This window comes from Rhipicephalus sanguineus, chromosome 7 (assembly GCF_013339695.2).
Source record: "Rhipicephalus sanguineus isolate Rsan-2018 chromosome 7, BIME_Rsan_1.4, whole genome shotgun sequence".
Taxonomy (NCBI): Eukaryota; Metazoa; Arthropoda; class Arachnida; order Ixodida; family Ixodidae; genus Rhipicephalus; species Rhipicephalus sanguineus.
This window is the reverse complement of record NC_051182.1, coordinates 144,580,737-144,597,556: the sequence shown is the minus strand read 5'-3', so window position 1 is coordinate 144,597,556 and position 16,820 is coordinate 144,580,737. Positions and strand designations below refer to the sequence as shown.

Genomic DNA, 16,820 nt, shown 5'->3' with positions numbered 1-16,820 from the left:
CCTTCCGTCAAGAGGACGAAGAAGCCCTCTTTATCGCTGGTCAATTTTCACTTTCTTTTCTCTTAAAAGTTTCGCAAGTGACTGGACTAGTGGCGCTCTGCCATTTCGGTTATCTTGATATTTGACCAATACGTCTTCGCACTCCGATATACACCTGTATGTTTCGTCTTCTACATGCTTGGACACGGGCGCCCAAGGCTGCCTGTGCTATAAAGCACAAGAAGCAGTTCGTGCCATATTCAATAGGAGTTGTTTATTACATTCGACTATCATGTGTTAAGAAGTATACTTCGGGCAGACGAGGTCTTAGGCAGCACTACACAGCTGTCAGGAACTCCGCTAGGTTGAATGTGGCTGCGCGTTTCGAACTGTGCTATTGTGAACCAAAGTTTTCTTAAACAGAGGTAACGTATAAAAGTAATAACCTAACCGATCACGAAATTGTGGGAACCTTACCACATGCAGGTGAAGCAAAATGTGAGCGTCAGCGCGACCAATATCTCCTTGCATGATAAAAAAGTCCAGTTTTTGAAAGCTGTAATCTAACGACACCCTGTCACGACATCTCCGCGCCATGTGATCCTATTTTGGTGTTTCTGCACCACGTGCGTCAAAGAAACAAATCCATTTGTGAGTCAGCGCTGGTTTGAATTCCTTCCTCTTAATCCGCTGTCCGGGCCGAGCTGCCCACATAGCAAAAGCATCTGGAATTACCAACTTGTCCAGCTTGCTTTTTTTAATTAGGCTAAGACAACGACGCACGTCTTCGAACCTTCCGTGCAATGTTCGTAACAATCAGCGACGACGGTCCAGGGGCGGCGCCAGGATTTTTTTACTGGGGGGCACCCACGACGAGTGGGTTCCTTCAGGGGGGCAGGGAGGCTGGGAACACATGCATTGTATTTTGACTATGCTTGCTCTTGGAGGGCAAGGGGGGGGGGGGGGGGCAGGCAGAAATTTTGGGGGGGGCTCCAGCCCCCCCAAACTCCCCACTGGCGCCGCCCCTGCCCCACAGCCGAGCCATGGCATTCTCACGGAGCATTTCCCAGTCAGTCGAATGGCCACAGGCTTTCGCCAACACACATTGGAATTTACGAAGTGCCCTGCATTTTTTAGGGGCGAGGCTCCTCTTAGTCTAACGGTCTAACCTTGTCACGCGTCCGGCGTAAGGCGTAGCCGGCAGTATCTCCCGAACAGTATAATAGATGGCGCTGTCTCATAGAAGTACATACAAACTGCAGTTGAGTGATGATATTCATGACGCTGTACACAACCTGTGTCGTCATCACCATTTCTCGTCTCATTTCCTAGATGGCGTTGGTCCAATAGAAGTGTGTGCAATAGTGCGCTTGTATGAATCGCCACTAGATGGCGGTGGAAGTGCCGCTACTCTCCAATTGGCCGCTGCGCGGGCTGTGCCTGGGTGCGCGGGGAACGAGTGCCCCTCTCAGTTCCAGGGTTGCCAGGTTGGGCTATAAATAGCCAAATTGGGCTACTTTTTTGTGGACTTGGCGGGATTTTTAGTCGTTGGCTATTTGGCTACATTTGGGCTATTACCTGCCTTCGCTTGAAACGCTTGTTTTCCGATGCCTTTTCTCCTCTTTAGTGGTTGTTGTGCCTCAAGTTCGTTGTGAATCAAGTGTCTACGTACACAGTTATCTTTCCTTCACTCTTTCTACTATCTTTTCCTTGGCATTTTGCATTATTTAGGTATCAGCAGCCTCCACCATACAGTTACGGTAGTCAGTAATAATGAATTCATTCTCTTCCTTTGAAGGCGAAGCTTCTTTTGCCGGGTTTCGCGTTGCTGCTGAGTCGCTCCCTCTGACAGCGGATAAATATGTGGATTTAAATACAAAGTGTCAATGAAAGCACACACGAAGTAACTTCATTGGGTTCTCCATTACTTTGGCTACGATCATCACATTGTGGCTGGCGTCACTTCAAAGAAAACAAATTAATAAAGCAACAAGAAAATAGAAATGCCAGCAAATAGTGGCATTTTCTTTCTGTTGCCACTATCCGCACCACATACGCGATCTTGCATGGAGCAGCACACTTGGAGATATGCATATCATATGGGTAATTCCCCACAAAAGGTATTGATTTCTCTTTTAATACTGCTTCATTTTTTTTGTTTTATTCATGTGAAACTATCTCTGCACAAAAAATAATAAATAGAATTTTTTTTCATATTTACTCTTTGGCTATTTTGGGCTATTTTTTATTAATTACGTTTGGCTACTTTTGGGCTATTAATGGGCCGAAATTTGGCGGGTAGCTCTCCGAGTACCTGGCAACCCTGCTCAGTTCTCAGTCTCCTGGATCGTCGCCGTACGTGTCGGATCGTCGGTGGGACATGGACGAAGCGGAGCGGCGGGCGCGGAGGGCCGTGGCGGCTCGTGCTCGTCGCCAGGATCCCGCGGTGCGAGCCCTAGAAGCGGCGGCGAAGCGAGCGCGGCGCCTGGCGGATCCCCAGACGGTGCGCGCCAATGACGCCGCGGCGCAACGTGCACTCCGAGCAGCGGACCCCGAAAGGCGAGCCCGGGAAGCGGCGGCGAGGCGAGCGCGGCGTCTGGCAGACCTTGATGGTGCTCGTGCGCGAGAAGCGGCGAGGAAGCGGCGCCAGCGGTCTCGCATTCAAGGAGCCGACGCGCGGTTCGAGCGGGAATTTCTCGCTCATTCGTTTGGCCACAGTTGCGACGTGTGTGATCGACTTTGGTTCGATAATAACCTCACCGCGGTGTTTCACACTCTTTATATGATGTACTGGGCGAATTTCACGGAAGAGTTTCACGGTTTACCGATGATTTCCTCCGGAGCTTCGCCCGACTCATCATCATTCATCCCGTGGATATGCTGTGATTTTTTTTTTTTTTTAAGCGCTAATACGACCGGGACATGCGCTCGTGTTGCGCCCTTCCTTGTCCCTGTCGTGTTAGCGTTTTTATTACATAAGTGTGCCTCTGTTGTTGAAAGTGAGTGAAGCGAGCTAGATCTCTTGGTTTGCGGCGATTTGGCGGCTGGTATTAGGGAGCCTAGCTGGTATTTCCTCCCTGCGCCGTCCGCTCACCAGGGTTGCCAGGTACTCGGAGAGCTACCCGCCAAATTTCGGCCCATTAATAGCCCAAAAGTAGCCAAACGTAATTAATAAAAAATAGCCCAAAATAGCCAAAGAGTAAATATGAAAAAAAAATTCTATTTATTATTTTTTGTGCAGAGATAGTTTCACATGAATAAAACAAAAAAAATGAAGCAGTATTAAAAGAGAAATCAATACCTTTTGTGGGGAATTACCCATATGATATGCATATCTCCAAGTGTGCTGCTCCATGCAAGATCGCGTATGTGGTGCGGATAGTGGCAACAGAAAGAAAATGCCACTATTTGCTGGCATTTCTATTTTCTTGTTGCTTTATTAATTTGTTTTCTTTGAAGTGACGCCAGCCACAATGTGATGATCGTAGCCAAAGTAATGGAGAACCCAATGAAGTTACTTCGTGTGTGCTTTCATTGACACTTTGTATTTAAATCCACATATTTATCCGCTGTCAGAGGGAGCGACTCAGCAGCAACGCGAAACCCGGCAAAAGAAGCTTCGCCTTCAAAGGAAGAGAATGAATTCATTATTACTGACTACCGTAACTGTATGGTGGAGGCTGCTGATACCTAAATAATGCAAAATGCCAAGGAAAAGATAGTAGAAAGAGTGAAGGAAAGATAACTGTGTACGTAGACACTTGATTCACAACGAACTTGAGGCACAACAACCACTAAAGAGGAGAAAAGGCATCGGAAAACAAGCGTTTCAAGCGAAGGCAGGTAATAGCCCAAATGTAGCCAAATAGCCAACGACTAAAAATCCCGCCAAGTCCACAAAAAAGTAGCCCAATTTGGCTATTTATAGCCCAACCTGGCAACCCTGCCGCTCACCCGCTCCCCCCCACACTGCGCATGCGCAACAGCTGGCCCAAGCTTCCGGAGGAGACCGCTAGAGGCGCCACGGCAGCTCCGCTAGATGGAAAATGTGCCAAAATGAAAATGACCCGAGCGCGCTCCGCCATACGCGACTGGATGCGCCGGTAGCGTGTCCGCTGGTTCCAACAGTTTGTTCTAGTAACGTTGGTTCCAACCTTGTCGACTTGGCATCGCTGCATGCAAATGGAAATTCAGTGCAAGTGTAATCTTCTGCCGAAGCGGCCAGTCTATTTCTACAAAAATAACACATATTGCGGCAATTGCGGCTCCGTTCTTTCTCCTCCCGGCAACGCCACCGGCAGCAATGCTGCTGCTACTGCGGAGAAGAAGGCTCGAGGCGTTGGCTCGGGCCGCTGCTAGGAGACGGGAACGGCGACATGGCAATCCTGAAGTTCGGGCTCGCGAAGCCGAACAGAAACGTCAACGGCGGCAAGAGGACCCTGAACTCCGGGCTCGCGAAGTCGAAGCGCATCGTCAACGCCGGCAAGCAAACATCGAAGCGGCGCGGAAACGCGAAGCCGAATCGAAACGTAAAAGCCGAGCAGCGAATCCCGAAGCGGCGCAACGCGAAGCCGAAGCGAAACGTAAACGCCGAGCTGCGGATCCCGAAGCGGCGCAACGCGAAGCCGAAGCGAAACGTAAACGCCGAGCAGCGGCGAAGGCAGCGAAACGCTTGAATCAACTGGTGCAACCCGGCGCGGACGCGCGGTTCAAGCGCGAGTTCCTGGACCGGAGCTTCAAACACAGCTGCAAGGTTTGCGACCGCTTGTGGTTCGATAACAATTTCGTTGACTAATGAGCTGCTTCGCATGCTACTCAGGGTTCCCTTTACGGGGAGATGTGTGTAATTTTTTCCCGGGGCAATCGGCGTAACGCGGCTCGCGATGTGGAGAGGGTCTAGGCTAGGAAGAGGAGAGCAAGCGCGTGTGCAGTGTAGTGGAGAGGAAGGCGAGCGAGCGCCGAGCACATGTGGGCGGAGTCGGGTAGAGTTACTGTACATGCTACTTAACATATACAGTGCTAGCATATACAGTAATTGATTCGGGGAGGAGGGGTGGGGTTATTCAAAGGCAGTGCATCGCGCCAAACAAATTGTTTAGAAGATTGAATTAATATGGGACGTACTCTGGGTTCGCGCTCTCAGCATTCTTTCTCGAATGTGCGTGCGCTCTCCGGAAGAAGTTGTTTTGATACAGAAGCCCGCGCGATGCCGAAGCCAAGCGCAAGTGGATGGCAGGAGATCCAGAGTTTCGAGTGAGATGCTGAGGTTAGACGCGAACAGCTTGCATCGGACGCCGAGTTTAGAAGGGGTACCGACACAATATTTCACATCCGAGATAGCCTGCGGGATCGATTCCCGTGAACATGTGTATATCTGCAAAATACCAACAGCGAATATAGCTTGGAAGTTATTTTAAATGAATTTTGAAGTTTGCGTGAGCGATCGACATCCTCATGCTACTGACACCCTCAAAGCAAACCCTTGGGGAACCACCTACTTACCTCATGTGGCCACGCTGCAACAAGTTATGATGACGTCATAGCCGCCAAGTTTTTTGTTGCTTCGCTCCAGCAGCCTACTTCTCGGCGGCTGCCCGCAAACCGTGTGGAAGTGCATCATAGTTCTGTGTGCTGACGTGATCGAGCGCTGCACCCGCTAGGTGGTGATAGTTGCACCCGCAGGCTTGTCGTTTTTGAAACCAAAACTGACACTGGTCAGTAATGAGGAGCCTGTAATTAATTATCTGTTGTGCACTGCAGCGAACGATGTGCTGTGTTATGACTAACAGGCCCCCAGCAGCACATTGCAGCAAAAAAAACGCGAGGCCAAAATTTTTGTGGCAGCACCTCTTTAAAGCGAGGCATGACGAAGCACGATGCCATTATGAAGAGGCCAGTCGAGGTAAGAGGAATGAAGCCAAGCGACACCGAAGAGAAGTCGACCCGGGAGTCCGAAGCCTTTCAGCGATGTCAGCGAGGTGTTGTATGTGATAGACTGTGCTTTGACAATAATCTGATACCCCTGTCACATGGCGAATCTAATGTCATTTACAGCTAATGTCATTCATTTGTAATGCCATTTGTTTGCTGTCACACAGGGAAGCTAATGCCATTCGATGAAGACAACGTTTCCTGTCTAATGAGTTCCCGAAACATTCGCCTTCGATTTCAGACCGAATGCGTAGTTTCGACGCCAGGTACCTTTTAGGGAGATGACTGCTGACTTATGGATGCGTAACTTTTGTAATTCGTAAATATCTTATTCTTTACTAGATTAACTTATTACTTGTTTCATGACGTAACAGCACGCACAAAAATTTCTAAACGAAAGCTACTCTCAGACTACAGCGGCTGCACGCCGGCCATGTTTCATTTGTGCTCTCTTGTTGCCTGTATCGCGGGTGTTGATCGTCCGATTGCACGTGTTTTGGTGATTAAGGTGGTGACTACACGAATTAGGTGTCGCCTTCTAATTTCTGCAGCCGCATGCAGAGCATCTTAGTGATAGAAATTTATTTTCGAGGATACACGCATGTTATATGCAAGTTTTAATAGATTTTTATTTCTCCCAAAGTCATGGCTCAGGAGGGCTAAGGTCATGCATGGTCATCATTCTAAAATGATATTTGTTTTCGTCGTGTGACAGCAGGTAGGTAAGATAACATTAAGTTCACCTAATGTCAGCAATGCGTGCAGTTGATTGCTACAAAAGGAGTTGCCCGTCTCACCGAGCACGTCTGTCGTGGACTTGAGTGTAAGGGCTCTTTGCTTGCCAGGAAAAGCCGTCATTGAGTGTGCGGCGCCACGGTTTTTAGGGGCGAAGCACCTTAAGGTCTAGGCTTGTCCGTATATGCACGTTGTCTGTCACGGCACAACTTCGTGTAAAATCGAAAACGAAACATCTCTGAACAACAAAAGGTAAACAGGAACAAAATAAAAGGCCAAAGCACTGTAAAGACACCTACATTTAAGCGCCCATCAATCAGAGCATATGACAGCACAATGCATGCTGCAGTGAAAATACACTAGAAGACACTGCGGTGCAAATGCGTATATAAGCTTGTTCCAGACCACACATTCTCATTCTGCCATGGCTAAAAACGGACATGAACGTGCTCTCGCTTGCGAAAGGCAATGCCGACAGTGAGCTACCCCAAAGATGAAGGCACAGCAAGCAGGCGGCAAAACAGCAAAAACGCCAAGCGGACCCAAAGTTGAGAGCTCGGGAAGTAGCGGCTCACCAGCAATGCCGACAACACACTACCCCGGAGTTGAGAGCGCGGGAAGCTAATCATCGAGCGGACCCAGGGGTGAGAGCTCGTGAAGCAGCGGCTAAATGGCAACACCAACAACAAGCTACCCCGGAGGCGAGAGCGCGGGAAGCTAACCATCGAGCAGACCCGGAGGTGAGAGCTCGGGAAGCAGCGGCAACGCCAACAACAAGCTGCTACCTTGGAGTTGAAGGCGTGGCAAGCGGCGGCTCAACGTCTACGCCGACAAGCTGCTACCCCGGATGCGAGAGCTCGGGAAGCAGTGGCTAAACGCCAGCAGCGTTGCCTACCGGAGATGGGAGGCGCCAATGCGTGGTTCAAGCATGATTTCGTCAACAGGAGCTTCGGGCACAGTTTCGGTCGAGGTGTGTGATCACCTGTGGTTTGATAACGCATTGACCAATGCACCTGACCACGATCCCCAGTGCCTCGCCCACTCGTTATCATTCACTTCGTGGAGATGCTGGAACTTCTTTTAGGGGCGAAGCTGCTTAAGGTGGAGGCTTGTCAGCCGTTGCGCTGTATCCAGCCGCTAGTACTCGGAGCGCCTGCTCTCGTTTGAATGGAGACCACTAGATGGCTCTGTGGCGCTCGCTCCACTCCGGCGCGTGCTCTAGTTTGATAGGAGACCGCTAGAGGGCCACAACTGCGTGCTTCCTCTCTTTCGACAGTCGTCAGTCAGTGCACTTCAATACTAATAACATGAATGAAGAAGACAAGGCAGCGGAGCGAAGGGCTCGCAAAGCAGCTGCAGCGCGGGCTCGCCATCAAGATGCTGAGGTGAAAGCTCGAGACACCAGCGCCGGCAACAGCAAGCCACTGATCCAGAGGCGGCGAGGGCTAGCGCAGCTGAAGCGGCAAGGGCGCGTCGTCAAGCCTGAAGCGGTCAGGGCGCGTCGTCAAGCTGAAGCGGCAAGGGCACGTCGTCAAGCCGACGGGGCCCACGAAGGCGAAGAGAGACGAAAGCGGCGCGGGCGCGGGAAGCTGCAGCCAAGCGCCTAAAGTGGTCACTACCCGAGGTTGATGGCGCCGATGCGCGCTTTAAGCGGGAATTTCTAGATTGCAGTTTCAGCTACAGCTGCAACGTTAGCAACCTGCTTCTGGTTCGATAACAATTTGACCACCATCTCCAGCATCAGAAACGAGTAATCCCGCGCCATCGCCGTGCTACAGCAGGTGTTTGCCGCTACCAGTGAAGTACTAGAAGATCACAGTGAGTACAGAGTGTGCTCTGCTTGCAAAGACTGGTGGTGGCTAAAGCCCCTGATAAGCGTGACATGTGGCTACCATTACCTGCCCAAACCGGATAACCTGCCCAAGCTCAACCTAGTGGAAGAATGCCTGATCGCTCCTTGCTTGCCGTTTATAAACATCAAGCCGGGTTTAGACTACAGTCGCATCTGTCACAAATGTCGTATCGCGTAACAGCCGCATCGTCTGTTTGCGTTGCTAATGACCTAGTATGTTCACATTGAGCTTTTCGGTCAGGTACGTTTTTTACGATGAGCCAATCACCATTCTGAACATGCGTGGCGTCCTCGCTACAATTGTTGCAGCCTAGCAAGGTTCACGTGTTTGGCCATGGCTGGGCTGGCTGTGCTACGGGTCATGGTTACAGGTGATGGGCACGCAACGCAATAAACGCCGGCAAACCAACTACACAGACACGCTACTGCATGACTTGCAAGACGCGGAATGTGGGGAGGACGAAGGCCCCGTGAATGGAAAACGAAAACCGAAACTGCTTTTCCCATTGGTCGTATGTAACGGTCGCATCATTAGTTGTCGTAAAAGTCGCGGACCCGCGAACATTTTACGTCCCAAACGTTACATACTTTACGCTAAATACAACAACGTCTGAACAAGCTCATTACGTTGATTGCATTTACGGTCATGATCCTTACCGACGATCCGTACGTTGCGCACATAGTCTGAACACGGCTTTAGGCATTTCGCGCACGGTAGCGGCCAAAACACCATCAAGGGCCAAGTGGTCAACGTACCCATCAATGTGCAAAACACGGTGCAGTGCCTGCCACGAAACATCCAACATCCCCGACGTTTACCAGATTTACCTCCGGAGCTTCGCCCACTCATCATTCACTTCGTGGATATGGCGGGTTTTTTTACTGCGGGCGGCACCCACGACAAGTGGGTACAGCTTATACGTTGTGTTTTGAATATGTTTGCAGTTGGAGGGGCAAAGTGCAGGTAGGAGGAAATTTGGGGCGGGGCATGTAGGTGCCCCACCCGCTGGCCGTATAGGCTCAGTGAGGTTGAAGAACCATTCGTATCTCCTTGCTTAGCCTTTATGAGTTTACACAGACTGAAGTGTACTTGGCAATGGACAATATGGGATACGTTAAAAGCTTGAGCAAGTAGACCTTGAGGCAGACTTCGAAATGAAGCAAGTGTATGGCAAAAAATCCGGGGTGACTAGCAGTGCAATGCTACATTTTTGCCCCACAAAAATTCGTAGGCGAGTAGACCTTGAGGAAGACCTGATATTTAACAATGAAACAGGCCGTTTGTGTGAGATGTTGCTGGGTACTAATCGCTTGGCCACTTGGTGTTAAAATTCTCGATTCTTCCACTCATCACATAATAAAGTTCTTCCAATCCAATCCAATTCCACTCATCACCCAGAAGAGCTATGTGCAACAGCAAACAGCAAAAAGAGGATTCATCGATGATGTACAGCCAGTTGCCACCTGCAAAAGAGGAAATAACCAAATGCTCATGCACATGGAAAGAAGAAAAAAAGTTTAATGCACGACCTTTTGAAATATTTTCTGTTGCTTTGTACAACAAAACATGTTGCTTTACATTATATACTGCAGGCACTGTGTCACTTTCTGCACAGAGTAGCCACCCTCGCGCGAGCAACACGGAAGATGCATCGCCAAAACTGGCTGGGTTCGGTTGTACGAGTGACAGCCTCAGTGACCGTGAACTGTGTTGGTTCGCTTGTCACCCTTGCATGCACTTTAGTGCATGTGGGGTTTGGGCTTCACATTCTTTAAGTATTAGCAAGGAGAAATTCATACAAGTTTGTGGTATGGATGAGGATATATTCTCCGTGCATGCCAGGCACACACAGGGAACAGCTCCCTATGGCTCCAAGGAGGGTGTCTCCTGAGATCTTCAAGGACATTTCTTATAGGCACATAAGCGAAATGGCAATTTCATTTATTTGTTTGGGAACATTAAAGCGCAAAAATAGACAATCACTTAGATCTAAAGACACACGACGGGCTCCCAGCATCCCCAGTGTTGTGAAGACAGCACTGCTCCTTACCTTGTAATAAAAATAGATTAAAGCGGGCATGCCTAATAATATACACACTGATTTTAAGCATGAATTGTCGTGTGCCTAACAGCAGACTATGTACAGAAACTCGAATGACTTCGCACACTTTGAATGCTTGTCCTCCAGGCCGTGCAATGTACTGGTTTTACAGGGAAGCTGTACATGGCCAGGTTCTGGCGGAGTGCAAGAATGTAGCCAATTTTCAGCGGAGGATATAATCGGTTTATGTAAAAAGTGCCTTAGCACAGGTGCCTCTATCACAATTCTCGCGATACTCGGCAGCGGCAGTTCCCACCATTTGTTGCCCCCTTTGTCTCCTGGCGTAAAGGTAGAGCTAGCACTGTTATCAGCAGTTGCCCTTTGGACTCTCTATAGGACAGGCACATGCTGTTTGCTCTGAGGAAGAAGAGTGCCCATTGAAGGAGTGCCTACGTGCACAGAAGTGCGAATGGGCGTGAAAGTGACGCAAGGCCGCTGCCAACGCTTCGAGTTCCACCATGTCGAGTAGCTGCAACTTCACGGAAGGAGAGCAGCTTGCGTGCCTGGAGCGCTGATGTGAGCAGAAGTGTCGGCGCGACCGCCACCGGCAGGTGAATACCGCTGACGAGGACTAGGTCATTGAAGTGCAATGCACAGCATCGTGACTGCACACCATCAGAACATTCTTCCAGGGCCTGGGCAAGGTTTCAACGGGAGTTCATGAGCAATCCATTCAGCGTCACATGTGCCGTCTTCAGCAGCCTTAAATTCGCTGTAGACTTGGCTACGATCGTCAGCGTGCGGGACGCCCAACAGCATGAAGTAGCCATAGGTGCATTGCAGCAGTGCATCTCTTCCGAAGCTGTGGAGGAAGAGCCAGTATGCGGGACATGCCACGAGGCATTGCGTAAAGGTGCGGTGCCTCAGTTTGCCATCGTCAACGGCTACATGTTCTCACCCATACCGGAGCACATACTGAAGCTGAACATGGTGGAGGAGCGACTAGTGGCGCCGCGCATTCCATTCGTGATCAATAGACGCTTGACATACACTGATGTACTACACCAATGTTCGCTATAACAGACCCTCCATTGTCACAGCTTCGTTGGTTTAAAATGCAATTTCAAGATACAAATCCTATTCATATTGCCAAAAGAATGCTCAATTCTGTCACTCTAATTCACGGTCATTCCATTTTCACTGTGTGTCATGATCAGGTGGCAGGACCAGCGACAAATCGCCAACCTCCTAAGAGCTCCCAACAACTGCAAGAGAGTATAGTAGAACACACACTTCCCTTATGTCACATTGTTCTGTAGTAGCATGCACTGAATATTGACGGCCATAAAACCTGTATGTTTAAAGTGGAAGAACAAAGCACAAATATGAAAGAACGAATGAATACAGGTGCCTGCTCCCAATTGAGGGTTTGTTTCTGGTGCATTAAATTTTATGGAGAAAGAGCCTTCTGCTAAATGATGCATCATTGTTTTTATGATATGAGGATGTATTCAGGAATACCAAATAGCCCAATCTCGTAGAGCAGTACTGACAAATGTATGAAGTGAGATAACTTTGTGCGGACACACTCATCTGCAGCATATTAACAGACTATATACAGCTGTGCATGTTTCAGGTCAGTTGTAAAGTGTATGCTTTGAAACTTGGCACAATATGGAAGAGCTTGTGAAATCATCACAAACTTCGATTTAATACACCCCACTGCCTACATCACTAGTTTGTGGTGGCTTACAGGCACCTTGTGTGTGCTCTCTGTGGCAGTTGCCAATGTGTCATTGTTTTGTGTGGTCACGTGGTCAGATGTCTTTATAACACCTCACTGGTCCCACCTCTCTTGGTGCTCTGTGTAACCAAAACTCGACTGTTCACTACAATGCATCGCCATGTAATTGTTGTGTGCTCGTGCAAATGAGGTTTCCAGCAGTGATCATTGGATCATTAGCTACTTATTGCAACTAGAAAACAACAGACAAAGCTTTTGTGTTGGAATTCTCCTATGACGTTGTGAAGCTCCAAATTTTGCTAGCTTTGGTGGTCTAGTGGTTATGGCACTTGACTGCTGACCCGAAGGTCGCGGGATCGAATCCCGGCCATGGCGGCTGCATTTTTGATGGAGGCGAAAATGTTTGAGGCCCGTGTACTTAGATTTAGGTGCATGTTAAAGAACCCCAGGTGGTCGAAATTTCCGGAGCCCTCCACTACTGGCGTCTCTCGTAATCATATCGTGGTTTTGGGACGTTAAAACCCAGATATTATTATTATTAAGTTTCGCTAGCTTTGGTATGTTTCTCTTTAATACTTGTAGCACATGTTTCACTGTCTCACTGTTGCCTGATTGAATTGCAGGATATAGGTGCCACACACAACGTACAGCTCACCTGCATCAATTGTATGCTGAGGGAAGGTACATTAAGGAGGAGACCACGGCGATATTACAGTAAATGCATTGGAAAGGTGAGACTTGCAGATATGTAATGAGGATTCATGCTCTACGCAGTTGTGAATGTATCTTTTCGTGAAAATCGGCAATTAATCTCGCTTGTGCCAGCAGGTCCCCGTACCTGTGCCTGTGATGTTTGATGCGTGTCTGTTTCTTTCGAGCTGTGGGCAAGAAAACTCCGATATCGACCTTTTGTTTCTCTTGGAAGCATAAAACTCGGGAGCAGCCACTGCAGCACTTTTTCCTGCTGACAGTTTGTAGTTTAAGAAAGAAATAGATATGCACAACACATCGCACCTAAAGAATAAGCTGTCCACTAGTGTATTTCAGAATGCTTGCCAATTTTCCTGACCTGCTTCTGTTTCGGCGTGCCTTCATTCATATTTCGTCACATGTAGTTCCAGTCTGATGTAACAGAGCAGCCGTATTTCGTGCGCACTGGGTGCGATCAGTTTCAATATCACCCTGAAAATTTGGCGATAAATATCTCGCGTTAAATGCAACTTTTGTTATATATAAAAAATGAATATGCCATAAGTTATCATGAATCACAACTTTCTAATATAAACAGCTGCCTTCAAGTCAATAATTAAACAGTTAACTAATGAGTTTTGTTGGTTAGTCACAACAGAATTATTTCAGCTGTGGCATAGTATTTCCACCTCGACATTGAGTTTGTGTGTGACGACAAGAGCCTTAATGTCGTAGGATTTTCTTAAGAAATCTGTACTGTCTCAAAAAAATATAAAATACCCAGTATTGCAACCGTTGTTTGAGAGGTATAGATGAGTTTCTTGTCTCCCAGAAATTAACGGCAGTAATTTGTGAAACAAATGTGACAGAACAGTCCACGCTCTGCTAATTACAAAATTGCACTCTTTTAGGATGACATCCTGCCTGAGCATGCACATCAGTCATCGCAGACGGAACACCACATCACTCTAGTCTGGTGCCCAAGGCCAAATATTTTAACATGCAGCACTGAAGTACAGGTGGACCTCTTGTGACAGCTGTGTTGATGTGAGTGCTTGAGAGGCTTTGCTTGGTGGCAGTGGTACCAGGCTCAAAAAGAACCAAAGAAAAAATGACTCCACTATTGAGCAAGGCCCCCACGAGCAGTCACCTTGGTTCTCTGTGCACCAGTGCAAGTGAGAATACTCCTTCAAAAACATCAGAACCTCAACTCGGTAATACTTAGCACAGAGTTCTTTGACGATGTGACTCAACTTCGTGGTCCAGCAGGGCCACTTCCTGCCGACTCACCGGCAAGACCTCCACTGGCTAGACCTGCACCGCCAAGACCTCCACCGGCAAACAACTGAAGTTCAGTGGCTTCAGCCATGGCAGACAGAAAACGTGCCACTCTTCTTGACACTGTGATTACCTCCTGCAGACCAGCGCACCGATTTCCTAGTGGATGCCTTCATGGCTCCTACTTCAAGAGCTGGAATGGCTGCACAGATGACCTCTTTGTGACCAATTCATCCATGATGAATGTGAAGCAACCACATTTCCAGTGGCTTCTTGAGTCTCTCGCTGGATCATTACATCCTTCGTGGGCTTCTGCACTGGCCTGGTGGGATGCCATGGGTCACTGCCGCCCCAGCGATTTTGGCATGCTTGGATTATTCTGAGACGTTGTACTGAACTTCGAAAGTGACTATACATCCTGAAAACCCAAGAAATGGCAGGAAGGAGATGGCCAACGACTTCAGCAACGGCTGTTTGTGTTAAAACATTCAGGAAGAGCACTCTTGCAGATGCAATGAACACTGAGGACCTGGCATGCAACTGGGGGGCATAAACACTGCCGCAGACTAGGCAGACATAATTTCGGATGATGTTGCTCAGTGCAAGTGGTCATACAATTGCTTTCATGCAGCTCAAAGCTGATAAGACATCCAGAACTCTAGGAAGGGATGACAAGATATCAAGTGCGTGGTAAATGGTGTCCACAGCCTTGTCTGTTTCATTCCAGGTGGCAGTGTGGTAACAAAAGAAAAGGATGATGTGGCACTTAAAGCATAAGTGTACAAATGGGCATGGGGAATGGGGTCCAATAAACTATTTGCTACCATAATGATGGATGCTTTATTCACATCGTTCACTACTTGGTTTAATTACTTTATCATTTATTGAGCACTTATCACACACAATTCGTGATGTGACCAGCACAACTAATGATAATAGTATTCATGATGTTGAATCAGGCAGGCTAGGAAAGAGAATGTAACCACAGTTGTGATTTACAGCAATGCTGCTTATATTTTTGTGGCGAGATTCTCGGGGAAAGAAATGCAACATAAGGCATGGCTTTCAGTATTCGACGTTAAACGGTACTGTATCGCATGGGTAAAGATGCCACATTTTGTGAAATGGACTTTATTAGCACCTCGGCCTAGAAACAAAGTTCTCGATGTACGTGCCTCGAATTGATCGATCGCAGTCGTCTAGATCTACACGGCAGATCTACAGGTGCACACGTGTGTGTGTGAATGCAGGCATATACAATCATTTGGGCAGAGGCAGAGACAACAAATGCCGCTCGCAGGAATCAAGAGCATGAATTCATGTACACGCCTCCTAGAGCTTTACGCAGCAAATTGAATATATATGAACCTCCAATTAAATGCGGCCGTTACAGCTGGCAAGGTGGCCTGCAGCGAAGTAGCAACTTGAAGGTGGATGAAGAGAGAGCTCCAATGACAAATCGGTATCTCTGCCATAGGAACACAAGGGTACGGCTCCTCCGATTGCAAAGTTGATGCGGAATACATGTATGATTACAATCAGAAACGTGAGGACATGTAGTGCACACATGTATATACGTGTTTACTCTAGTGGTCTAATCGTTCACAAACAACATGTGTGTCACTCTAATCAACAGTAAACATCAACCCATAGGTGTACTCAAAGTTGGCGCAAAAACCTAATGCAACCCTGATGCAAGACTTGGGGGGCTCTGGGAGCGGCAGTGGTGCCGGTGTGCATGACCCTTGGGAACTCTAGAGTTCCTTTAGGAGCTAGTGTGCTGCAGCTTTGACTGAACAAGTGGCGCCGCCAGCGGCGCAGCGCACTACTAATCAGTCGTGGCTGAGAGAGAGTGCATGCCGGCGGAACCATAGCAGCTCCTAAGGACGAAGCTAATTCGCGGTCAAACAGGAGTGTAACTGCTATTGTTGCGTGTGTGGCTCTCACAACGGCTACAGAAACGCTGCCGGTAAGCTGCCATATATACGATTGTATGGATTTATGTGGAATGCTCACGAGAATGAGCGATGTGCGACGTGCGACATAAACAGACAATCTTCATTTTTTGTAATGCTTTCCTTGTGATTATTGCACATATTGGCTCGTTGTGGTCATAAGCTCCAATGGAGGACTTCGGCAGCCTGTGAAGCACCGAAACCGCATGTGCAGTGCTCACTTGGGCAATGATGAGTGAAGCTCAATAGCCCTGCACTCAGCCTCTATGTTCCGACACTTTTTCCTGCGTGCTGTGGGAAAGACGACAACGCGACGCTATGGCGAAGCATTGAACTTCATATCTGAAAGGGGACGGGGCGATTGCGAGAGCCATGCACATGGTATGTCTGTGCAGGATGTGTGCTCGCATTTGCTGACAACATAGCCAAGGCAGCGGTGTGCTTACACCATCCTACACACCCAGCCTTGCACATGCACCTTCCTGTCACAACGTGCTATGGTTTTGTAGGCGACTGGGAAAATGTGCAGAAGTCATCGAACAGCACGAAGGAATGAGCGAGCGCACAAACAGTGAGAGGAACGAAACAAACGAACTTTTCCTTATAGCCCGAAT

At 48.4% G+C, this 16,820-nt stretch overlaps 1 protein-coding gene across 4 annotated transcripts in view; it reads left to right on the top strand.

Annotated features, from left to right (window-relative positions):
• Positions 1-15,109, top strand: part of LOC119400153 (uncharacterized) — a 34,059-nt gene extending 18,950 nt beyond the window's left edge. Inside the window, exons 1-3 of one of the 4 annotated variants that reach the window (XM_037667138.2) lie at positions 4,127-4,732; positions 12,907-13,014; positions 13,885-15,109. In XM_037667138.2, coding sequence (XP_037523066.1) covers positions 4,283-4,732; positions 12,907-13,014; positions 13,885-14,007 — 681 coding nt within the window. In that variant the 5' untranslated portion in view covers positions 4,127-4,282 and the 3' untranslated portion in view covers positions 14,008-15,109. Of the gene's footprint in view, positions 1-4,126; positions 4,733-4,799; positions 5,958-8,332; positions 11,453-12,906; positions 13,015-13,884 lie in introns of those variants that run through there. The other 3 variants (XR_005185019.2, XR_005185018.2, XM_037667139.2) reach the window with 3 other exon arrangements.
• The last annotated feature ends 1,711 nt before the right edge of the window (positions 15,110-16,820 follow it).